Source organism: Triturus cristatus, chromosome 10, assembly GCF_964204655.1.
Source record: "Triturus cristatus chromosome 10, aTriCri1.1, whole genome shotgun sequence".
NCBI lineage: Eukaryota > Metazoa > Chordata > Amphibia > Caudata > Salamandridae > Triturus > Triturus cristatus.
Genome location: NC_140593.1, coordinates 914,128,288 through 914,154,447, shown reverse-complemented (window position 1 = coordinate 914,154,447; position 26,160 = coordinate 914,128,288). Strand labels below are relative to the sequence as shown.

The 26,160-nt window shown below is 41.2% G+C and overlaps 1 protein-coding gene across 1 annotated transcript in view; it reads right to left on the bottom strand.

The window, feature by feature from the left end:
• Nucleotides 1-26,160, bottom strand: part of LOC146796252 (uncharacterized) — a 336,329-nt gene that overhangs the window by 300,858 nt on the left and 9,311 nt on the right. The window contains exons 4-5 of the mRNA XM_085631283.1: nt 8,770-8,883; nt 5,934-6,047 (exon numbers count right to left, since the gene is read on the bottom strand). Coding sequence (XP_085487409.1) covers nt 5,934-6,047; nt 8,770-8,883 — 228 coding nt within the window. The remainder of the gene's footprint in view (nt 1-5,933; nt 6,048-8,769; nt 8,884-26,160) is intronic.

Sequence of the window (26,160 nt, the reverse complement as noted above, 5' to 3'; positions counted from 1 at the left end):
CCTCCTGGTGTATTCTCGAGGCTTTCGTCAGGACCGGGTTATGTTTAAGAGTGCATTGTGGCTCCTAATCTAGTGGTTAAATTACTACTTTTATTTTATGAAGTCAGATCTGTGGTATCTGTAACTGTGGAGGAAAGGGAGAAAGAAGACGTGTACTATGGTGACTCTTCTTTAACACTCTTCCTGCTATTTTGACAACCTGACTCATGTTGACTAAGATACATATAGGATTTAGTGTAACAGTTACAAATACCTGAAACCTCTATGACCATAATAAGTCAGAGTTGCATATATTTTGCGCAGAGAAGCTTGGCTTATTAAGGTGAGAGTAGCGGGTACTTAAAGGGAAGGTACTTCAGAGGAAAGGGTATAAATCGGCCTGGTTCTTAGTGAACCGATCAAAATGCGGTTATTTAAACTATGTGCTTTACATTATGGCATCCAAATCAAGGCCTTGAAGGTATCAGTGTGGGCATCAATCAACATTGTTTCACAGTTATATTCGGATATTCGTGAACCCATCAAAAGGCGGTTATTTCAACTATACGTGTTACATTACGGCATCCAAATCAAGGCCCTGGAGGTGTCACTATGGGCATTAATCAACATTGTTTCACAGTTATGTTCGGGTATTAATTAGAATGTGTAGAGCCGCCGGTGCGGCATTCCTTATAAAACAAAGAAAGTGACTGCCGTGCCGTGCATCTATCATTAGTGTAGGTGACAAGGTTAGACATTAGATTTACGTCTCTGCTGCCGATATCGGCTTCCTCGGAGTGTCGAAGGACGAGGTTGGAACTTTAATTCTGTAAAGACAAGCAGGATTAGTAACGTTTTACTTGTGAGGTCTTCCATTGCCTCGTGGTCCACGGACGACATCTTACCGGTTCCTGCAAGTCACTGACTTGTTCTGGCTCTGTGCGCGGTGCCCCGGGTAACGTGGGCCCGTACAGAGCACCTATTTACATAAGATTCGAGGGAGAAATAGTAAAGGGACTTTCTCGTGGGCGGTTGGTTGGCATCAGTGGTTGGCACTAGAAGCAGGCAATAATGGAGAACAGACTATTCTCATTAGAAGTGCCCAGTGAACACCAGAGTTTATCTCGTTGTTAATAGTTGGTAGCAGATGTCTCATGGGGGACTGAGTCATTAATATACATACAGATATGTCAGTTCCTTGTTTCAAATTTCTAAAATTCGCGTGATAATGTTAACCTGCTTAGGGTTTTATCTTGAGGTACATACAATTCATACGTGTTCTGCTTATGAGTGGGTCAATACCCTGTTTGGTGACACGCGTGTCTTACATAGTCTGTTACTTTTGGACAGTCCAAGGGGTCACCGTGTCTCAGAGTGTCTTCAGAGTGGTTAACACCAATACAGATAGCGTATGTGGCCTTACTGTGGTGCGTTGTGCCTCATGTTAGTGTATGCCAAGGAATATTATCGTTCAATCCTTTCATGTCAATTTTAAGACGGTGGATCCAACGCTGTTCTCAATCAAAAAGAACTTGTTCAGCATTATTGGTTTTTGTGTGCAATGTTTCCAGGATTACCCAGTTGAGGTCATCTGTGCTGTGGTTGCTTTCGATGTAGTGTTAACTCATCTTGGTTGTTGCGCTCTTGCAGTTCACGTTGCTCTTGTGTTCACATATGTGCTTTTATTTTGCAGCATGTCATCCCTATATATTTTAGTTCACAGGGGCACACGATCATGTAAACCACATGTGTGATATTACAGTTTGTGTGTTGGCGTAGAGTCCAGGTGAAGTTCGGTAGGAGTTGCAGGCTCTTAGTTGTCTTTGTCAGTTTACACACCGAGCATGAGCCACATGGGTGGTGTCCTACAACGGGGCATAGGTTCCATACTGCAGTGATGGTTTCTCTTTTCATGAAAGGTGCCGGTCTTGGGTGTACTAGGTAATCCTTTATGTTGCGTGTTCTTCTGTTTGCGAATCTGGGTTTCGGCCATTGTTGGGTATTTGATGTCAGGATCCTCCAGTTCCTATTTATGATCTTCTTTACAGTATTTGTTGATGTACTGTATGTAGTTACGCACGTCAATAGGTCTGCTTGGTCTTCTCGTGGGATTGTCTCAAGTAGACTTTCTCTCGGTTGGTTGTGGGCTCTTTTTTGAAATTTCCTCATGGTCTTTAAGGGGTAGTCTCTCATCTCAAGTTTATGTCCCAGATCCTTCGCTTGTACCTTGTAGTCCTCTCAACTGCTACAGTTATGTTTTAGACGTAAGAAATTGACTGTATGGCAAGTTGTCTCTCAGAGGGCGGGGATGAAAGCTGTTGTAGGACAGCATGCTATTTCTTGCTGTGGGTTGTAAAATGTCTTTGTTTGGAGAAGGTTGTTCTCAGTGTAGATCGTGATGTCCAGAAAGTCTAGTTGTTTCTTGTCTGACGAGCATGTGAACCTCAGACATTCGTCTCTGGCGTTTATCCATTTCAGGAATTCCTGTAGTGTTTCTTGGGAGTACTCCCATATCATGATGACGTTGGTGCACTTGCCAGGTCGACATGGCAGTTACAAACTGCGCCCAGACACTGCAGTGGCAGGTCTGATAACACTTTTCAGGGCTGCTTGAGTGAGTGGCATAATCAGTACTGTACGCCCACCAGCAGCATTTGATTTACAGGCCCTGGCACCCACGGTGCACTTTGCTAGGGACTTACTAGTAAGTCAAAAATGCCTGTCATGGAAACACCAATTCATAATACAATTTACAACAGAAGCACTTGCACTTTAAGACACTAAACCAGCAAAAACAGAGTCAAAACTAGGAGGTCAGAAAGGAAAAAAATAGGGGAAACAAGCCAAAAGATGCCAGTCCTAACAGGGGCATTTATGGTTGTCGATAGTTGTTGATGATGAGGAGTACCAGTTTCTAGAAAGTTTTGTCAGGAGAGCGTCCTTATGCCTAAAAAGGTTTGACAAGGGAGTCTCGGTATCAAAAGGTTTAAAGACCTCTGGTCTACTCTCAAGGACTGGCAAGAATAGGTTTGGCTGTATGCAAGCTCCCAAAAATCAAGGACAATAGTACATTTACTATGACAATATCCTAAGTGAAACTGGTACCGTAGGACATCCTACAGGATGTACACTTGATGTTCAACAAGGAACTTTCCAAAGTTCAAGCCCACATAAGTCTACACTTATCAAATAAACAACCAAACACACCACAATCCCACTATCCCCAATGGAGAACACAATATCAGTTGCCTGGTATGTAGCGTAACAAACTTTTATAGCACTGAGGTGCAGAGTTCAAAAACTAGAACATGAGAGTTGGGTAAAGTTATGTTTCAGGTAGCTGTTCTGCCCAGAATGTCTGAGGGTTCTATGGGTCACTGAACAACAAAAGTTAAGACTGATCAGCTAAATGAAATGTGCATCACACTCGAACCAAGAAAAATGGGGGCTGCATACAAGTAGGGATCCTACAGTTGTCCTTTAGACTAGATTTGTCCACTATAGCCATGTTTCTGACTAGAATGTTTGCAGCAAGGGGAAAATGAGCAAGGGCATTCTTTTCCAATGTTAACATTGTGTTATTTGCTATTTCACTCTGTTGGATAGTGATTGACATAGGAGTATGCTTTTACCAAACATGCCTATGAAACAGAATTGAATCATAAAACCATTCTTCCCCTTAGAGGTATTGCCATTAAGTAATTTATCTAGTTGCTAGACCTCTGGCCTATTAAATAAGCAGATAACTAGCAGTGCCATGCTCTAGAGGTGAGATTGCCATAATGTCCAAAAGTATGATCTAGAAGTTCATACATGCAGACCGCACAACAAAATGCCAAGAGTTTGTTTCACAGGTGGGATGTGGGAGAAAAACATTCAATTACTTTAACATCTTTAAATAAGTTATCCAATTAGAGAAAAATGCTCAAACCGTTCTCAGTTCTTTGGTGATCTCAGAATCTTCAGATGCTTTAATACTCAGGAAAATTATCCTTTCTCATAAAATATGATAAAATTGCTCTCAGAAAAATCTGTTGATGTAAATGTTCCGGATGATATGCCTTTACATTCTGCAGGACCAGTGCACACAGAACTATATGATCACACACTGTGACATGAAATCTTTTTCATGGTTAACAGCATATTCTCTTCTCTTCTTTTTGAATCGGAGAAGATGGCAGCACAGGTAGCGCTGATGCAAATTACATTTTCATATATTTTCTAAACTTCTTGCTAACCCTATATATACCCATACCTGAACACTAAAATACTGTTATTACCCCTAAACACTACCCATCTCATAATCCTAGCAACTCTTAAAAATCAATATGCACTAGCCATCTACCCAATCATCACCTCAAAAAACCTTATTACCCTTATCCACTACACATCATTTAACCCAAAAAATAATTTTTAAAAACGTAAAAAATATATATAAATATATATCTATATATAAATATATATGTATTTCTTTTTTTTGCACTGAATAAACCAAGGGTATTGGTGAAATTATAGTTAGGTATGATAATAAAATCAGATTTGTGTATTTAAAAAAAAAACTTTGAGATTCACTGACAAATACAAAGGGCAAATTGATGTTTTGTTAGCTTAAAATATCACTGTCAATGTAACGCTTTAAACTCAACAAACAACAGAAATTCACTAGTTATCATTAAAATAGCTAACTATAACTTGTGCCTCCACCATACACTACTTATGACCTCACATATTAAGTCACTCATGATTTATGTGTGACTTAATTTATCACATCACTGATGGCATCTCAAATGACATAATTGATGACTAAGTCCCCGAGTGCTGTAATGGCTTCCCCTACATTTTCTAAGATGTCTTGCAAGGCTCCCACAGGAGAAACATGACAAAAAGGTATAAAAGCCCCCTGGGCCAATCAAAGGGCTCTATTTTTTAAAATTGGGTTAGAGGGACTAAAACCGTTCAAAAAGTCAAGTATTTTTGAGACATATTATCACAATAACTCAAAAACAAATATACACCAATTCATAAAAAGAACAACTTTTGGACAAAGATCTAGCTACCTACCAAATTTGGCATAATTCCATTCAGCAGTTTTCGCGTTAGTGATTCTTAAAAAAATCTATTGAAAATGCAAGGGGATTTTGTGTTTTGGGACTACCCTTTTTTCTTTTCCCCCACTTGATGGATAACCCTTAATCTTTCCATGCACAAATTAGGCAAAATAGAGAAATGTTTTTAAAAGTTTTGTGGAGATTCATCAAATGATGCTAATGTTATTAGCAAACAAAAAATGCATTTCCTATGGACACCACATTTCCATAGGAAATGCTTTTTTTGTTTGCTAATAACTTTGTCACTGTTTGACAAATCTTCACAAAACAGTCCCCCCAAGAAAAGTCTCATCCAACTCACTGCAAAATGCAAAATAAAGAGATGCCCTGACAAGTATGGGATGGGCACATAGATGTACCCTCTATAGCCTCAGACTAATTCAGAGGTAGTAGGCAAATTATTATAAAATGTGATGTGACTTTGACGATACCATTTTGTTTTACAAAATAATCTAGAATGTACAGCTTAGCTATGGAGCCAGTAGCCATACACAGCATCCCATCTGCATGTTGTCACCAATCACACAGTTTACCAGATTATTTAACACTTTAAGGGGTTTAAGCGCTAGGAGGCCTCCGGGTAGCTATGCGCTATATAAATGTAATTTCATTTCATTTCATTTCATTTCATTTCATGTTACCTCGTGGAACGTGCGCTGTTTTAAAGAATAATTCAGACTATAATAATGATAGAGAAGAGAAATATGGGGACTTACATATTATTTCAACATAGAAACATCTCAAGTACAAGTTCACAACGAGATGAACAGATGTATGTGAAGTAGCATAACACTATTATAGCTTGTAAGATTCATTTAAACAAGCAGATAAGACTCATACGCATACCACATTCTGTGCTGATGGTTCTTCCGTATTTTCAAAAGTGAGAAGAGGGGAATACTCCAGCCATCTGACAATTATTTCAGCTGTAGGACCGGGAGGCAATACTTCCTCAAGTCCCTGAAGGATAGGAAGACAAAAAAAGCTTAACAAATGATCAAACACTGCAGATTTTTGTAATAGTCCTACATTACTATCATTATCATAAATTAATTTTAACGTGAAACAAGTCGCATGCAAGTGGGTAAGTGGGTGTCGGAAGAACCTTACATCACAATATGATGATATAATAAATATAGAAAAAAATACACCCTGCTGTACATTCCGAGTCACCAAGGAGTTCCACACTTTATAGAGGAGCGAGGTTGAAGGTGGATTTCCTTTATAAGGTAATAGAACTCAGAAGTAACTTTAACGCAGGGCAGAGGGTATTTTATATCTCATAATGCATGGTTACACCATCACTCTTCCCACAAACATCTCCAGTTTGAGGTCTTCCTCCTTCTTTGGAAAGAAATAGTATAGTAATAGACAAGAAGTAAAAAAACAGAATCCGTAGTGAGGAATCCAACACACCAAAACAGTTAGTACTTTGTTTTTAAAAGTACTAGAATCATTTTAATGTACATCAGACTACAAAAGAGCTGTAGCACAGAATGTCGCTCAGAATGAGTAGAAACTAGCAGAGACGCCTTCTTTTCTGTAACAAACAATGTGCAAAGCAAAACCCTGAACCTCTCCTTTCTACTGATGGCTCTTAATTTTAAAACATGCAGGTCAGAAGAATAAAGTGCCATTTTCTGGGTTTTTTTTGTTTAAAGTGCTGCTAATTGTGCTCTGTTACCTGCCTTTCACCTTGGCTGCTGGCTTTGGCAGGATCCATTGTAACTTAGTAACCTATTAGAGTCGAGCACCCATTGTATTTCTCTATTGACAGGGATCTACTCTACTGCAATGAAGAAATTAGAGGCAGTTTTTACAAAATTATTTCAGACACACCTGTTCAATAAATTAAAACAAATAGATAATAACTGTTGTGGGCTAGCATGCCAAATGAAATTAGAGGTGAAATATTAAGGTACACTCTACTCCCAAGGACTTGCGAGGATAGGATTGGTTGTCTGGAAGCTCCCACAGTCTGGTATAGAAACATTGTTCTCTGGAAAGTGCTGGAGTAAACGTGAAGGCTCAAGGACGCTAGTAAATTTACAACGACACAGTCCTAAGCGAAAATGGTACTGGTAGGGCATCCTAGAGGATGTACACATAATGTTCAACAAGGAACTTCCCAAAGTTAATGCAAACGTAGTCCTACACTTATCAAATAAACAACCAAACACACCACAGTCCCACAATCATCTATGGCGAAAACAATATCAGTTGCCCAGTGTATAGAGAAACTAATTTTCCTATATATATATATATATTTCTTTCCTTTTTTTCCACTGAATAACCCAATGTTTTAGGTGAAATTAAAGTTAGGTATGATAATGAAGTCTGATTTGTGTATGTGAAAGAAAACTAAGAAATTCACTGAAAAATACAAAGGTCAAATTGACCTTTTAGTAAAAGTGAAAATTCCACTGCCAATGTAACCCTTTGAACTTAACAAACAATGGAAATTCACCAGTTATCCTTAACAGAGCTAACTATAACTTGTGCTTTTACCATGGACTGCTTATGACCTCACATATTACATCCCTCATGATTTGTATGTGACATCATTTATCACATCACTGATGGCATCTCAAATGACACAATTGATGACTAAGTCCCCGAGTGCTGTAATGGCTGCTGCAACATTTTCTAAGATGTTTTGGCCAGCCAATCAGAGCCTTGCAAGGCTTCCACAGGAGAAATATGGCGCAAGGGTATAAAAGCCCCCTGGGCCAATCAGAAGGCTGTATTTTTTAGAGTTGGGTTTGAGTGACTAAAACAACTGTCCAGATAGTCAAGTATTTTTGAGACTTATCACAATAACTTCAAAACAAATATACACTGAATCACAAAAAGCACAACTTCAGGACAAAGATCTAGCTACCTGCCAAATTTCACAAAATTCCATCCAGTAGTTTTTGCGTTAGTGCTTCTTAAACAAAAATCTATTGAAAATGCATGGGGATTTTGTGTTTTGGGACCACCAATTTTTCTTTTCCCTTACTTGATGGATAACCCCAAATCTTTCCATGCACAAATTAGGCAAAAAAGATAAATGTTTTGGAGGTTTTGGAAGATTCATCAAATGATACTAATGTTATTAGCAAAACAAAAAAGTCATTTCCTATGGAAACCACATTCCCGGTTTAATAATAACTTTGTCACAGTTTGAAAAATCATCACAAAACTTTCCACAAAAAGTCTCATCCAACTCACTGCAAAACATAAAATAAAGAGATGCTTGTCAGGTATGCGATGGGCATACAGCAGATGTACCCTCCTAACCTGTAGGTAATTCAGAGGCAGTAGGCAAAGTATTATAAAATGGGATGTGACTTTGGAGATACCATTTCCTTTCCATAATAATCTAGAATGTAGAGCTTAGCTGTGGAGCCAGTAGCCATACACAGCTTCCCATCTGCATTTTGTCACCAATCACACAGTTTGCCAGATTATTAAACATTTTAAGGGGTTCCATGTTACCTCTTCAAACGTACTGTTTAAAAGATTATTCAGATTGTAAAAATGATAGAGATGAGGAACATGGGGACTTAAATATTAATTCAACATAAAAACATATCAAGTACAAGTTCGCAAGGAGATGAACAGTTGTATGTGAAGTAGCATAACACTATTATTGCTTGTAAGATTCATTTAAACAAGCAGATAAGCCTGATGCACATACCACATTCCGTTCTGCTGGTTCTTCACTACTTTCAAAAGTGGGAAGAGGGGAATACTGCTTCCACCTGCCAACTATTTCAGCTGTTGGACTGGGGGTCAATTCTTCTTCAAGTGCCTGAAGAATAGGAAGGCAAAAAGAAACTTAACAAATGATCAAACACTGAAGGTTTTTGTAATGGTCCTACATCACTATAAATATCATAAATGGATTTTAAAGTGTACCATGTCCACATGCAAGTGGGTAAGTGGGCGTCTGAAGAACCTTATAACACATTATGACGATATATTATATATAAATAAAATACACCATGCTGTTCATTCCGAGTCACCGAGGAGTTCCACACTTTATAGAGGAGCGGGGTTGAAGGAGGATATTCTTTATAAGGTAATGGAACTCAGAAGTAACTTTTAATATGATTTTAACGCAGGACAGAGGGTATTTTATATCTCATAATGCATGGCTACAACATCAATCTTCCTACAAACCTTTCCAGTTTGGGGTCTTCCACCTTCTTTAGAATGAAATAGTATAGTAATAGGCAAGAAGTACAAAAGCGGAGTCTGTAGTGAGGAATCCAACACACTTAAACAGTAATTACTTTGTTTTTAAAAGTACTAGAATCATTTTAATGTACATCAGACTACAAAAGAGCTGTAGCACAGAATGTGGCTCAGAATGAGTAGAAACTCGCAGAGATATTTTCTTTTCTGTAACGAACAATGTGCAAAGCATAAAACTGAACCTCTCCTTTCTACTGATGGCTCCTCATTTTTTAACATGCAGACCAGAAGATTAAAGTGCCATTTTCTGTTTTCTTTGATTAAATTGCATTTAATTGTGCTCTATGACCTGCCTTTCACCTTGGCTGCCGGCTTTGGCAGTAGGCATTGTGACTATGTAACTTTTAATAGTTGAGCACCCAAGGTATTTCTTTATTGACAGGAGTCTACTCTAATGCAATGAAGAAATTAGAGGCAGCTTTTATAAAAGGATTGCAGACAGACTTGTTCAATAAATAAACATAAATAGATAATAACTGTTGCAAGCTGGCATGCCAAATGTAATTAGAGTTGACATATTACAGTATATTCTACTTCCAAGGGCTGCCAAGGATAGGTTTGCTTGTCTGCAAGCTCCCACAGTCTGGTACAAAAACATTCTTCTCTGGAAAGTGCTGAAGTAAACATGAAGGCTCAAGGACACTAATAAATATACTATGGCACTGTCCTAAGTGAAACTGGTATTTGGAGGACGTCCTAGAGGATGTACACTTGATGTTCAACAAGGAACTTCACAAAGTTCAAACATACGTAATCCTACACTGATCAAATAAACAACCAAACACACCACAGTCCCACAATCCCCTATGTAGGAAACAATATCAGTAGCCCAGTGTATAGCAAAACAAACTTTTTTTTTAATTTATTTTTTAAACTTTGTTTATTGAAATATTCATGTTTGTTGTTTGTGGGTTTCACTTTCATACAAAAAACCATATTCAAAGCAAGTGGCAATGAAGATCAGCAGTCATAGGGATATCTTATCCATGGTAACTCCAGGGGGCAGGCGAACAACCCTACACGGCATATCTTGAGTACAGTGGCTGCCACATGCGATTGAGACATCAGGCAAAGGGACAGTACACAGTACAATCATCCGGTATTAGTATGGGATCTCTCGGGCAGAGCTCCCCGATGTGTCGCCCATCGTATAGCAAAACAAACTTTCATAACACTGAGGTGCAGTTTCCAAAACCTAGAACATAAATGTTGGGGGTAGTTATGTTTCAGTGAGCTGTTCTGCCCAGAATGTCTAAGGGTTCTACAGGTCACTAAACAACAAAAGGCTAGAATTATTAGCTAAATTAAATGTGCATCACAATAGAACCAAGAAAAATGGGGGCTGCATACAAGTAGGGATCCTACAGTTGTCTTTTAGACTAAAGAGGTTGACTAAAGCCTTGTTTTTGACAAGGGTATTTGCAGCAAGTGGAAAGGGTGTGAGGGCATTCCTTTCTAATGTTAACATTATATTATTTGCTATATCACCCTGTAGGATAGTGGTTGACATTAGAGTATGCATATACTAACCATGCCTATAAAACAGAATTGAATAAGAAAACCATTCTTTCCCTTAGATTTAATCCCATTAATTGATTCACCTAGCTGCTAGACCCATAGCCTATTAAATGAGCAGATAACTAGCAGTGTCATGCTATAGAGGTGAGACTGTCTTAATGCCCAAATGTCTGATCTAGGAGTTCACAAATGCAGACCACATAACTAAATGCCAAAATGCCAAGAGTTTGTTTCACAGGTGAGATGTGGGAGAATACCCTTCAATTACTTTAATAGCTTTAGATATGTTATCCAATCAGAGTAATTATGCTCAAACCGTTCTCAGTCCTTTGGTGATCTCAGCTTTTTCACAGGCTTTACTAGCTCAGGAAAATTATCCTTTCTCATAAAATGTGATCAAATTGGTCTCAGATAAAATGTTTCGAATGAAATGTTCTGGAGGATATGCCTTTACATTCTGCAGGACCAGTGCACACAGGACTAAATGATCACACATTGTGACATTAAATCTTTTCCATGATTAACAGCATATTTTCATCTCTTATTTTTGAATCGGAGAAGATGGCAGCACAGGTAGCTCTGACGCAAATGACATTTTCATTCATTTTCTAAGCTCCTTTCTATTCCAATACAATCCCATCCCTGAACACTAAAGTACCGTTATTACCCCTAAACACTACCCATGTCATAATCCTAGCAACTCTTTACTATCAGAATGCACTATCCATCTACCCCATTTATTACCTTAAAAAACCTTAGCACCCTTAGGAACAACACATAATTTAACCCAAAAATCTTTAAAAAACTTAAATTATAAATCTATAAATATATGCGAAAGGATAAAATAAACCTTGAAGCTGGATAGCAAAGCTTACTCCTGTGTCGGTGTCCGATTTGTAAACGAGTCAGAAATGGTTGGAATATATATATATACATACACCTACTGGCGGTCACCAATAGGTAGTTATAGTTAGGACCTATTATCGATAGGAAATCCACAACATTCTATTTGAAATAACTTTGGCACCGGTTGACGGATCTTCGCGAAATTTCCAAAACTGTTGGGGCGCTTCAGTCCGCTCCTATCCTGTAAGGCTCGGGGTGATTTGTCTAGCGGGGACTGAGAAAAAAGGGGGGTCTCAAAATATGTTTTCCCCATGCAATTTTCCATAGGAACGTTTAATCGCAGGTACAGCCCGAACTGCTGAACGGAATTACACCAAATTTGGCAAAAAGGTAGCCCTTGGTTCAGAGTCGTGACTTTTGGTAAAATGGTGTAAACCCGTTCAGTAGTTCCTGAGAAAATCAAAAGAAAATTCACATATATATCTGGGCGGAGCCTAACCACACATCTCATCGTGAGATCTGATTGGCTGTCAGCACTTCATCCAAGAAGTGTTGGCAGCCATCTTGGGACCAATATACATGATAGCACCTCATTAAAAAGCATTGCAGTTAATAGAAGGTTTTAAGACTTTAGTTACATTATAAATCATTTGTTGATGGTACCATACTCACTTTAGGAATTGTGGTGCCTTCTAAGGTGATTTTACCATGTGAAAAAGCCTTCTGCTGGGATATCATGAATCATGTTTGAGAGCAATTATTTTCTCATGCTTTTCCCACAGAGGTTTGGAAGGTGATCTATAAGCTAAACTGAGAGCATATTTTCTGTAAATATACATTATCTTTCTCTGTCATGTGAGAATGAAGTCTGACATTCTCAGTACATCCAACAAGGGCAGAGACTGTCAGTTGATTCCTTTGTGTTCTACTGCAGCTTCCCAGAGTGTTCTAAAGAACAACTAGAGCGCTGACACTCCTACTTATGACAAACGTATTGCACACCTGAAGCCATCTTGATTGGAATAAAGTGGTCCCTCTTAAAACATTTAATTTAAAAAGGAACAGAAGGAGGGGGTTCATTTTGCCATAGAAAGTATGATTAGTGCTGCAGAAAGAAAAATTAGGGCACATTTTGAGTGACTTCTCAAATCCTCTTCTATTTCATTAAAACATTCTGACATGCAGACTGAAACATGCACTTTGAATAGTTGCAGCAGACTTCACTGGTGAGCAGTAGCTTTACTACAGTGATCTAATGAGCAACTAGAGTGCTAACATGCAGAATTTATGGCAAATGTGTGACATATCTGAATACCTTCTTGATGGAACCAAAGTAAAAAACTGAAAGTATTTCCTACTTAGGAGACTGCAGTAAATGAGGAAATTAGGAAACTTCATAACAAATAAATCTCCCAAGATGGCCACCAGAGACAAAAGAGCCAAAATGCAACACAAATATCACCCAGTTGTAGCCCACATGTAGCTTAATTACAGAAGTGTGCAAAACACTTTTTATTTTTTGTGTTTTTGCAGTTTTATATAGTGCAGACTTGTCAGGTATTGGAGTGCTTTACATGAGCATTGGTTACATCACTGAGGAAATATGAATTTTGTGATCAGTTATGTCCCCTATCGTAGACCCCAACGGCTCCATGTGCATGCTATAAGTACATGTATGTTCCCTCCAGTTCCAGTTTTGAAGACGCAAATATATGTGCGTCCACCGTCAACATGTCCTCTTTCAGATCCGCCATGAATGGGTCAGATATTCCATTCCTAAGTATGAAAGGCCACCGACTTTATGTGGTTCACTTTCCACATTTTACAGATTCAGGCGAGTAGGCCCAGAATTCTGTCATCAAGCCTTTTCCTGCCTTCTGCCTCTGAAAGCTCCAGTCTGAGCCTGCATCTGTATCCATGAACTTTGTCCTACTCCCTGCGCGGCTAACGGTGCCTGATCCAGCCTGTTGCCTGCCAAAAACTGTATTTCACCTTCAAGATTATCTGCTCCGCTCCTCATCCGATGCATTCCTGTCTAGTAGTTTAGGTAAACATTCCTCCAGCTACCGTGCAAAGGGCCAGGCCTCGCTGTCCTCATGCAAGTAATTCATAGCCCCTGTTACCATGGAATATTCCTACCCCCTCGCATCTCATGTAGACACTTAGACGCTTGTACACGCACTAACAGTCAGTATAGAATAGATTCTATCCTAGAGACCTTTCCTTTTGTATAACACAGTTCTTTAAACATAGGATATTAGATATGATTTGGGATTAGGTTGACATAACCCCCCAGACTTCTGTCTCCACATGTAGAGCTAAATGTCAAGTCCCCTTCACCCTCTAGTTGCACGTCAATCACACGTCATGCGGCTGCGCGCGCATCTCTGCCAAATATTTCTGCTGACATTGCAGGATTCTCTTATGGATCCACCCACTTGTGACATCATGTATAATGACGTTATCTAAGTTACGCCTATATGTCCGCCTTTTTAGTTACGTATGCATATTTTATCTGTATTATCAGCTGTTACGCCTCCTGCATCTGTTTCACTGTAATGCATTTCCTATAAAACTGATTATCTGTCAATAATGTATGCCTTCCTTCCTGAACTCTCGTGGTGATGGAATTTGAAGCCTGCAATTCGAATTGTATTTCCTTTGTAGAGGAATAAAGCCTTTTAGAACCTCTAATACCACGGATTCTGCCTCTTATATTTACTGAATTATTCTTACTAGATTTTACCGCATAAAAAATAGTACCGGTAATGAAATATTTACCACATAAATTGGCGCCCGAACAGGGACACTTTCTCATCTCACGCGCCGGAGGTGCGTTGCAGGCCCGGTCTCCTGCCACAGCTGAACGGACAAAAACGCGTACCTGCAGGATTTCCTGTATCTCCCTCCGGCCAAGCGGGGGCGACTGAGGCTGCGATCAACACCCAGACGAGGCGGTGAGAAGTGCGAAGTATCCCGACCAGAGCCTAGCTGAGAGAGCAAGATCCGAGGTATACAGAGGCCCACCAGGTTCCGAAGTTCCGAGTCGAGTCGAGTCGAGTCCAGTCCAGTCCAGTCCAGTTTCAGTTCCGTTCCGAGGCCTTCCGTTCCGCGCTACCCGGTGAGTACCATTACCGGGGAGGCATTTAACGTGCACATAGTCTGTGCCGGTCAAGACGGGTTTGGGTACACAAATCCGGTCTGCACTGTTTCAGCAGTGTATCTGTACTGTTTAGCAGTATATCTAGTATGTCTTGCATATAAATAAGTATTATCTAAGTGTCAGTATTATGTCAGTAACTAGTTTTCTATTAGTTATCATCGTTCGGTAAACTGTTAAGTGTTAAATGTTTTAATACGGCCTACATGTTGTGGTGTGAATGGTTGTTCCTCATTGTGTTTTACTGTATTAAGTGTGTTTAAGGTCAAGTAACCAGACCTAAAAATGCTGCTCTTTTCGAAATTAAGACAGATCAAAACTAGAAAAGGGGTACTCGAAGAAGCTGTTCCCATCCCACCTAGGGACACTCCAGGGTACTTTATGTATCATAAGCATGGCCTAGATGCCGTATTATTTCTTGATTTATGGGTGGACTACACCAAAGAGTTACCAGAGAGTCAGAGATGGCCCGCAGCGGGGACCTGGGATGCAGATTGCATCATGAGAGTAGAAGAAGAATTGTGGAAAAAGAAAGCCAGACAGTCACAGAAAGATGCCATTGAATTATGGCGTAAAGAATCATATAGACGTACAGAAAAGGCGCTCAGACAGGAAGAGAAAGGTAGGGAGAATTCAAATAAAACCCGAGAAAATCTATTAATTGAGGAAGGTACCCGAGTAAAATCAGAACAAGTGGATAGACAAAGAAACACTCTTATGAATGGTATGTATCCTCTTCTGGCCGAAGGGTTACCTAAGGCTACCCCGGAAATACCAAAAGACTTGACTCCTCCATTGCTCCCGATAAAAGCACCTCCCAAAACACATCCCAAAACAGCAAAGGACGTTTTCCTTTCCTCCTATTTAGATGACGTAGCTCCCGAGTATGCTAATACCATACCACACACACCGCTTGCCGATGCTGTCCAACATCAAGAGCATCCGTCTGTATCCCCGCAACAACAAACTCCTACACAAGTTCCCACAGGTCCGTCCGTTTCTACTGTTTTTCCCACATCTACGATTTCTATCTTACGTCCAACGAATCCTTTCTTGCCCAGCACTTCAGATGGTGCTACAGGAGGTACGACAGACATGTTTGCCACACCGCCGCGAAATAAACAGACCCTTAGAGATTTAGCACTCCAGCGTACACCCCAATTAGCGACATCCGACATGTTTAAAGAACAGCTTGTGGATTGTAGATACGACCCAGTGCCAGGTAAACAGGACAGATTGCTCATATCATCACTACGTATACGACGAGCTACATTGTATTTAATGACGATACCAGGAATGGTTGAACACCTAGACAAAATATATCACTTTGTCCAAACAGGACGAGGTCCAGAAAGTATTAACGAAGCTATGGAATACCAGAAAGTGGATGTCCAAAGACAACTACTACGTTTTTTCATAAACTGCGTGATTAGGAACCAGGACAGGCCTGGGGCAGATCATGATACCATACAAAAACTTGCCAAATGGGGTCAGAACATATCAGACGAGAAACATGATAAACAGGCGTGTATAATCGCCATGTATCGAAAGATCCGCAAGGAAGTAGAACGAATACATAAAGAAAGACGAGAAGCAGATATAATTGAATCAGAGGAAGAAGAGGAGCAAGAATCAGAACAATTAGAAACGATAGCTTATGTAGGTAGAGGAAGACCCCATAATAATGCTAGAAGCTTTAATGATCCGATACGTCCGATACGTCCAGAATGTAATAGACATTTTCAAACCCTTATGTTAAATACAAGGTCCCCTGAACACCTATTCCAAGCCACTGATAAATTACTCCGAGATCGAAGGGGGTACCACATGCTCGATTCCATGGATGAACAAGAATTAGCCAGGTCAGCAGTACAATGGGCTGACATTCCCAGTAAATACAGTGATGATGCACTAGCACACACGTTTCTGAATCGTGCCCCAGACGAACAGCGTTTAGCTAGTATATACATGATTCAACACCTCCTTATATTATATAAAAACCAGCACTCTGATCCAGGACCCTTACCTGACATATTGACCGAATTACTCACGAATAAATGGAGAGGGTCAGGTACTGATTTGATTAAAGAAATTCTAGAATTCCGAAACCAGTATATAGCTTTCGTGTGTCCAGAACACGTTCCAGGTCCCATTATGGGAAGAAAAATGTATCATATAGATAGACAGAATCCCTTACGCGAAGTACACCCAATCAGAGGTGAAGGTAATAACTTTACACGTGTGTTTGTGTACACGCCTATAACTAAAATTGAATTATTAGAAATGAAGAAAGTAGTACCCAGCCATGACAAGGATCCAGCAGGTTTCCACCGTGAGATAAAAGACATGTTACTCATGGGAGAGTATACCTACCCCGACATTATGAAAATACTGAAAGTGTTAATGCCTGCCGGTGTTTACGAGAAACTCAAAGAAAAGGAATGGGAGGTGGGAGACCAAAAGATAGATTGGACAGCGTTAGAAAACGAAGAAAAGGCCCGAGCTGCAGGAGCAGGGCTTGGGGAAAAGACTACAGCACTACCAGGATTACTAGTGCAGGTACTGCCACGTTTACTAACTACGAAAAAGGAAGACTGGGGTGCAATCTCAGCCTGTAAACAAAAGCAAGATGAAGACACTAGTGATTTCTATTCCCGATTTGAAAAATGTTTTGGTATTAACAGTGGCATAAAAGCAAGTAGCGAGTCATATCCGCATCTGTTTGTGACAAAATTAGTTGAAAATTCTCTGCCGCAAGTTAAGAATAGAGTATTGAAATTTGAGAGTACCTGGCAAGGTAATACCCCGTCACAGATGTTACAGATGTTACAATATCACCACAATAGAATTAGAGAAGAACAAGAACACGAACAGAGACGTATGAAAGATACAAAAATGAAAATGCTTGTTGCTCAGTCAGTTCCAGCAGATGGTCATCAAAAGGGTGATTCCGCAGGTCCAACTAAAGGGACATGCAACTATTGTAATAAACAAGGTCATTATATACACGATTGTCCAGTCCTGAAACATAATATTGCCACAGGTAGAACCCAGGAAAGACCACGTCCACCTAGACAGGATCAGAATCAACAACAAATTCCTCAGCATGTACAACAACTAGCTCCGCAACAGGCAGCTCCACAACAGACCGTAGCACCACCGCAAGCGCAGCCTATTGCTGCCACACAAGCAACAACACAACAGATGTATCAGTATGCCCAAGCAGATTATCCCGATTATCAGCGATACACATGAAATAGCCTAGAGAGGGAAGTTGGCTTACCCCTTATCGAGGTTCCTGTAGACCAAGAGGGACCTTATGTACATAGTGAACTATTAGGGGAAGACAGAAAGTTTTTACTTGATACAGGGGCAAGCAGAACAACTATAAGACGCAGTGAAGTTCCAGGGGCACCCCTCTCAGGCTCACAAAATATTTCCCTTGGATTCTCAGGAAAACCTATAATTAATGACGTAACACAACCTCTTCCACTCACAGTTGGTCCATTGACACGTACTACAGATTTATTGCTTACTAAATCATGTCCAGAAAACTTGTTAGGTATAAAAACATTGAAAGCTCTAGGAGCTATAATATGTTGTTCTCCGGAAGGAGTACGACTATTTCTACGTGACTTTAAAGGTCACTATGTGTCCAGAGATATGGACCACCGGCTGCAGAGTTTACCTACACATTTATGGGCACAAGGCCCCACTGATGTTGGTTGCATGAACATTACACCATATCGTGTCACACTAAAAACAGGAGTAGTACTACCACGAATGCGACAATACAAGTTACCACCAGATGCTGTTGTGGCTTTACTGCAAATCATTGACGAGCTCATTGCACAAGGAGTGGTTGTCGAAACAGACTCCAATGTATGTAATTCCCCGATAATTCCGATTCTTAAAAGAACGGATCCAAAAGCACCACCAGTATATCGATTAGTTATTGATCTGCGCGAATTAAATAAATGTATTGTACCACAATACCCTGTGGTCCCAGATATCTCTTCATTACTAACAGCTATTGACTCAGAAGCAACGTCCTTCACTGTAATTGATCTCAAAAATGCTTTCTTTAGCGTCCCAATAGATCCGGAAAGTCAATATCTGTTCGGATTCAGTTTAAATGGACGAAGTTTTAAATTCACACGCGCACCTCAAGGATTTACAGAAAGCCCCAGCATCTATAGCCAAGCACTGAAACGAGAACTTGACAGTATCCACATGCCAGTTAACACTGCCTTGCTTCAATATGTCGATGATCTGCTGATCACCGCCCGAAGCGAACCTGAATGTGAAAAAGCGTCACTGACGGTTTTAAAATTTCTGGCCGACAAGGGGCACAAGGTGTCCCCTTCTAAGCTGCAATTCTGTGTCCAGCGAGTTGTTTACCTTGGGCACTCGCTGTCCAAGGAGGGAAGACAGCTTACACCTGATCGTATCCAGTTAATCGCTAACATGCCACCACCCAAGACACAAAAGGAGGTGCGGGCTTTTATAGGTCTCACTTCATACTGTAGGCAGTGGATCCCTCAATATGCATTTCTAGCAAAACCACTCATCCAGTTGACAACACAGGAGGCAGCCACATCGACTGTCCTCCCTTGGACTCCAGAACATACACATGCCTTTGAAAGCTTAAAGAAAGCTTTATGCCAAGCACCTGTTTTAGCAACACCATGTTACAGTAAACAGTTTACACTCTTTGTTACAGAACGCGACGGTACTGCCTTGTCAGTACTCACTCAGGAACAAGCAGGATCACACAAACCATGTGCTTATTTCTCTAGTACATTAGATCCAGTAGCTCAGGCTCTTCCTGCGTGCCTGAAATCGGTGGCAGCAACAGCTTTAGCAATCAGACAAAGCGATGCCATAGTGTTAGGACACCAATTGACAGTACAAGTACCACACGCAGTAGAGGTTCTCTTGAACCGCACACAAACACAACACTTGACTATAGCGAGACTCACTGGTTACGAATTGACATTGTTTCAGCCACACATAGAAATCAGACGTTGTAATACGTTAAATCCTGCCACACTGTTGCCAGTAGGCGGAACAGATCCATTGGCACATGATTGTGTCGAAGTCATTACTATCACGACGAAACCCAGACAAGACTTGACAGATATCCCTTTGTCAGATCCAGACTTGACATTGTATGTAGATGGGTCATGTATGAGAACAAGTACAGGAGAGTTAGTGGCCGCTTACGCAGTTACAACAGACACTGAAGTCATTGAAACAAATTGTATTAACACTTTGTCAGCTCAAGCAGCAGAGCTCATCGCTCTGACACAAGCCTGTACTCAAGCCAAAGATAAGAAAGTCAACATATACACAGATTCACGTTATGCATTCGGAGTCGTCCATGACTTCGGCGTACTGTGGCGAGAGAGAGGTTATTTAACTTCTCACGGTGCCCACATCCAACACGGACCCCTCATTCAAGCCCTATTAGACGCGATTCATCTACCTACTGCAATATCGATTATGAAATGCAAAGCCCATACAAAAGTTACCGATATCATTTCTCAGGGTAATGACCTAGCCGACAGAACAGCTAAACAGACTGATCAGAACCAGACTCATACAACTGACGCGACAAAGACAATAGTTCCGACACCAACACATTGCATGACAGTTAAGGATCCCGCCCTTGATGTAATTGACATACAGACAAATGCTACACCAGAAGAAAAAAAGAAATGGACTGAATTAGGAGGGATCCAAACGGATCAAGGATGGATGACGAAGGAAAAATCTATATGGTTTCTTCCCGACTCTATGGTTCAAGTCATCATTAACACAATACATAGTCCAGCGCACCTAGGAGAAAAAGCTATGCTAGACAGCATTCAACACATTTGGTTCAACAAACACTTGCGAGCAGCAGCTAAACAAAAAGTTCGTACCTGTATGATATGTTGTCAGTTTAATCCAGGTAAAAGCATCCCCGTAGAGCAGGGTGGATTTCAATCTCCCGATCATGCTTTTGAAGTCCTCCAGATGGATTATATCCAGATGGAACGATGTCGAGGATTCAAATATGTTCTCGTAGTTGTCTGTGCTCTTTCTCGTTGGACAGAAGCCTACCCGGTTTCAGATTACACTGCCCCGACTACTGCCAAACAGTTAGTTCGAGAATTCTTCCCACGGTACAGTTTACCACGTGTTGTCTACTCAGATAACGGCCAGCCATTCTCATCCGAACTAATGAAACACGTTTCCCTTTTGTTAGGCTACCAATGGAAATTCCACTGTGTCCGACATCCCGAGGCAGCAGGTCTCGTGGAACGCCATAATCAAACTCTGAAAATTAGATTGTCCAAAATATGTAGAGAAAAAGGTGTCGATTGGATAGTAGCCTTACCAGTTGCGCTCTTTTACATGAGAATGGTAGCACATTCTCGAACAGGGCTATCCCCGTACGAGGTGATCTTCGGTAGACCACCAAATATGTGGGGGACGCCTATACCTCGCAAAATCACTGATGTTGACTGTAATATGCTGACAGATTACCTGGCTTCCTTGATATCTGCACTACAATCTTGTCGTTCACAGGTAGCTGCAGCTTTTCCCGATAATACTGAGGTGAAGCCCCATGACGTGGTTCCAGGCGACCTGGTTCTGGTCCGGAATTTCGACCGGAAGACCCAACTGGAGCCTAGGTGGAAATCGCCAAAGCTTGTTCTACTAACCACAAGGACAGCTGTGAAGATCGAGGGACGTAAAGGGTGGTTGCACTCGAGTCATATCAAGAAATTTTATGGACTACCATCCAGTGTGAATACTCAACCCTGCATTCCCTCACAGACAGACTCAAAGCTCCCCTTGGTTGAGCAGTCAAAAACGGAACTTTATAAACTGAAATTAAGGTCTAGCAAGTCAGACAATTTGATTGTTTAAGTCCTCTCCAAGGTGAATCGGTTGAATTTGTCTCTGACATGTATCCTCTAGACCGGAATAGAGAAAGAAATCAACAGATGCAGCTTAAAAAGCATGCGTATTGTAAATCACTTCGTAGTCACTGCACAGTAACATTATTAATTTTGTTTTTTCTAAGTCTTCTGATCACCATTTCTAGTATATTGCTGCATATGTTTTACCCTATTTCTAAACGTGCTTACAATGTTACTGCTGAACATTCTTTTAGTGAATTACCCCCGCATGAGTTGTCCTATAGATTTGCGCTGCGCAACAACACATTCATTAGTATGTTACATCATTCCCATCAGACCAGCAATGCCACAAATTGTTGGATATGTGGCCGACTCCCTCCCTATCAGAACTATAAGGGAGTTTTGCCCCTCTTTCCATATCCGTTCACACACAATGGCTCCTGTGGAGCATGGTTCAGTTTGATTAATTCCCTAGATTCAAATTCCGCAGTTTATCAAGACAACTGGGTATGGGGAAACCTGAACCTAGTTTTGCTTAAAGTCTGCTACCCTAACAAGGAGGGACTTCCCAAAAGAACAGGAACTGATCTAGAAAATGAAGTATATGGATTAGGTAATTTTACACTTAACCTCATGATCCTGAACGTTGAATCTGAAGCTACACCAATCTTGCCCGCCATGTCAGTATTCCCAGTAAAAGGGGAATTATGTGTAAAAAAGAATGGTTCCATACACATGGGCCATAGTAAATGCACCACTGTAATAAAATTCAGTGATCAAGGCAAGTCTACATTTAGAGCTTCCCGTCATTCCTACTTCATATGTGGCCAGACCGCATATATATGTCTACCTCTAGATTGGGATGGTACCTGTTACATAGCATTCCTTCTGCCACCTGTTTTCCTAGCTCCTCCTGATTATCATAGAAATACCCATTTAGTACACAATAGACAGCAGAGAGATCTCCCAATTGTCGATTACACTGAAACGGCATGGGAGCAATACACAGATTTCAATAAAGGTTTCTTTCCCTATATAGGTACAGTCACTAATAGTAAGCTGATACGTAGATTAACCAGAACCCTTGAAGCAGTAGTGAACGAGACTACTTCCGCCTTAGGCAATTTAACAGAAGAGCAGTCTGCTATGCGGATTGTTGTGCTTCAAAATCGTCTTGTCCTTGACGTCATCCTGGCCGATAGGGGCGGAGCTTGTAGGGTCATCGGATCAAGTTGCTGTGTTTTCATACCAGAAAATTCGCCGTCAGTATATAAAGCCATAACTCGCCTTCATAAGATTGTGAGCCAGATACACCAGCGTCCAGGCACCTGGACTTGGTCCGGTTGGTTTTGGAGCGTGTTGTCAGCCTGGGGATGGAGAATCCTATCCTTCCTAGGTATTGGCTTTCTCATACTATTCAGTTGCTGCTTATGTCTACAATGTGGGCCAGCGATTTGTGGTCTGTGTGCCACATCGTGTATCCCACATCCAAGTTTTCGTTCAAGATCCCGGAAGAAGAAAGAAGAACAAATGATGCTATATGAACAGATCGATGGATTGATGAAGATCGATATCTCCTGAGGGTCCGTAGGGGACAAGGAGGGAATGAGGAAATATGAATTTTGTGATCAGTTATGTCCCCTATCGTAGACCCCAACGGCTCCATGTGCATGCTATAAGTACATGTATGTTCCCTCCAGTTCCAGTTTTGAAGACGCAAATATATGTGCGTCCACCGTCAACATGTCCTCTTTCAGATCCGCCATGAATGGGTCAGATATTCCATTCCTAAGTATGAAAGGCCACCGACTTTATGTGGTTCACTTTCCACATTTTACAGATTCAGGCGAGTAGGCCCAGAATTCTGTCATCAAGCCTTTTCCTGCCTTCTGCCTCTGAAAGCTCCAGTCTGAGCCTGCATCTGTATCCATGAACTTTGTCCTACTCCCTGCGCGGCTAACGGTGCCTGATCCAGCCTGTTGCCTGCCAAAAACTGTATTTCACCTTCAAGATTATCTGCTCCGCTCCTCATCCGATGCATTCCTGTCTAGTAGTTTAGGTAAACATTCCTCCAGCTACCGTGCAAAGGGCCAGGCCTCGCTGTCCTCATGCAAGTAATTCATAGCCCCTGTTACCATGGAATATTCCTACCCCCTCGCATCTCATGTAGACACTTAGACGCTTGTACACGCACTAACAGTCAGTATAGAATAGATTCTATCCTAGAGACCTTTCCTTTTGTATAACACAGTTCTTTAAACATAGGATATTAGATATGATTTGGGATTAGGTTGACATGACCCCCCAGACTTCTGTCTCCACATGTAGAGCTAAATGTCAAGTCCCCTTCACCCTCTAGTTGCACGTCAATCACACGTCATGCGGCTGCGCGCGCATCTCTGCCAAATATTTCTGCTGACATTGCAGGATTCTCTTATGGATCCACCCACTTGTGACATCATGTATAATGACGTTATCTAAGTTACGCCTATATGTCCGCCTTTTTAGTTACGTATGCATATTTTATCTGTATTATCAGCTGTTACGCCTCCTGCATCTGTTTCACTGTAATGCATTTCCTATAAAACTGATTATCTGTCAATAATGTATGCCTTCCTTCCTGAACTCTCGTGGTGATGGAATTTGAAGCCTGCAATTCGAATTGTATTTCCTTTGTAGAGGAATAAAGCCTTTTAGAACCTCTAATACCACGGATTCTGCCTCTTATATTTACTGAATTATTCTTACTAGATTTTACCGCATAAAAAATAGTACCGGTAATGAAATATTTACCACATCACACAAGAACAAATTCATTTTGGTTGTAGACATTGGGAGATTAAGTGATTTGACCAGAATCACAGAATGTCGAGCTGAAGCAGAAACTCCAACCTGGTTCCCCAGTCGCAAAGACTGCAGCTCTGAAGTAACACCACATCCTCTCCCCTATGTGCAACATTTAATCAAGTGGTCAACTGGATAAAAAAACATAAAGATAACAAATAATTTAAAAGTGCTTTGTCGCCATTTGAAAACTCAGAAAATATGTCCTCATTTTAGTTTTTTAGAGCACTAACCATAATTTTGATGCAAATAAGACCCTCTCATATATGTAATTTCTAAAGAAAAGGCTCTAGGTATTACAGATTTGATTACATCAAGATGACGTCAGGCGTTCCACACTTTTGTAATAAATATAGAATGTAAGCAATCTATATGTTCATTTGGATACTGTTGAGAGGCAGAGGCCAGGGGCACGGACTCTAAAAATTGAAAGCAGGTAGGAGGGTGCAGAGGCAACAATTTGACCACACTGGGCAGGCAGGAAGGGCAGTGGAAGCACAACAGACTATGGAGGGCAGTGGAAAGGGGGGCAGGGGCAACAAACCAACAATACAGGACTGGCAAGGGAGGCTGTGGCAATATAATAGACCATTGTGGGCAGAAGGAACAGGCAGTGGTAGTACAACCATGCATGCCAACAGACCCGATTCAGCCAGGAAATGTCCAATGTTTTTAAGCTCAAATGGGCTTTATTTCATCTGTCTCCTGTCTACAATCTCCTCTTTTTCAATGTAACTCAAAGGGGAAAATCAATACCCCAGTTTTTTTTCAAAATCTCCCTCTTACCAAGTTCAAAATGTTTGCAAGTATGGTGCATTGGATCATGGAAGGCAGGAGGAATTGGGGTAGGGACATGGACTTGGATAACAGAGGACAGGAAGGACATGGAGAGGTGCACCAAACTGACCCTACAGGGCAGGCATCAGGGTTTGCAGCAGCACAATACACCACACAGGGCATGCGGGACGGGAGTGCAGCACAACAATCCATAGAAAGCAATAGGGAGGGGACAGGACCATGCACATGTACAACAGAGAACAGAGGGGAAAGAGGCGATGGTAGCTAGCTGACCCTAATGGACAGACAGGAGAGAAAACTGCAGCATAACAGACCATAAAGGGCAGGAGGGACGGATCAGGGGCATTACAATGGAAAAGACAAGCCAGGAGGGAGGGAATAGGGGTCTGCACATGGAAACAGAGGGATGGGGGCAAGGGTGCAGGGCAGAAGCAGCAAGATGACCATGGAGGTCAGGCAGGATGGGTACTAGAAGCAAGACACACCATGGAGAGCAAGAGTGAGACTATGCTGGCATACACACAGACCATGGAGGGAAGGTGGAAGGGGGTCAGGGGCAGCTAGCTGACCACACAGGGAAGGTGGGAGGGCCCGTGGCAGCACAGAAGACCATGCATTGCAAGCGGGAGGGTTAGTGGCAGCACAATGGCTATGATGGGCAAAAAGGAGCGTGCAGGGGCATGCACAAAGGACCATGGAGGATAGAAGGGAGGGTCAGGATCTGGGCACAGACAAGAGAGTTCAGGAGAAG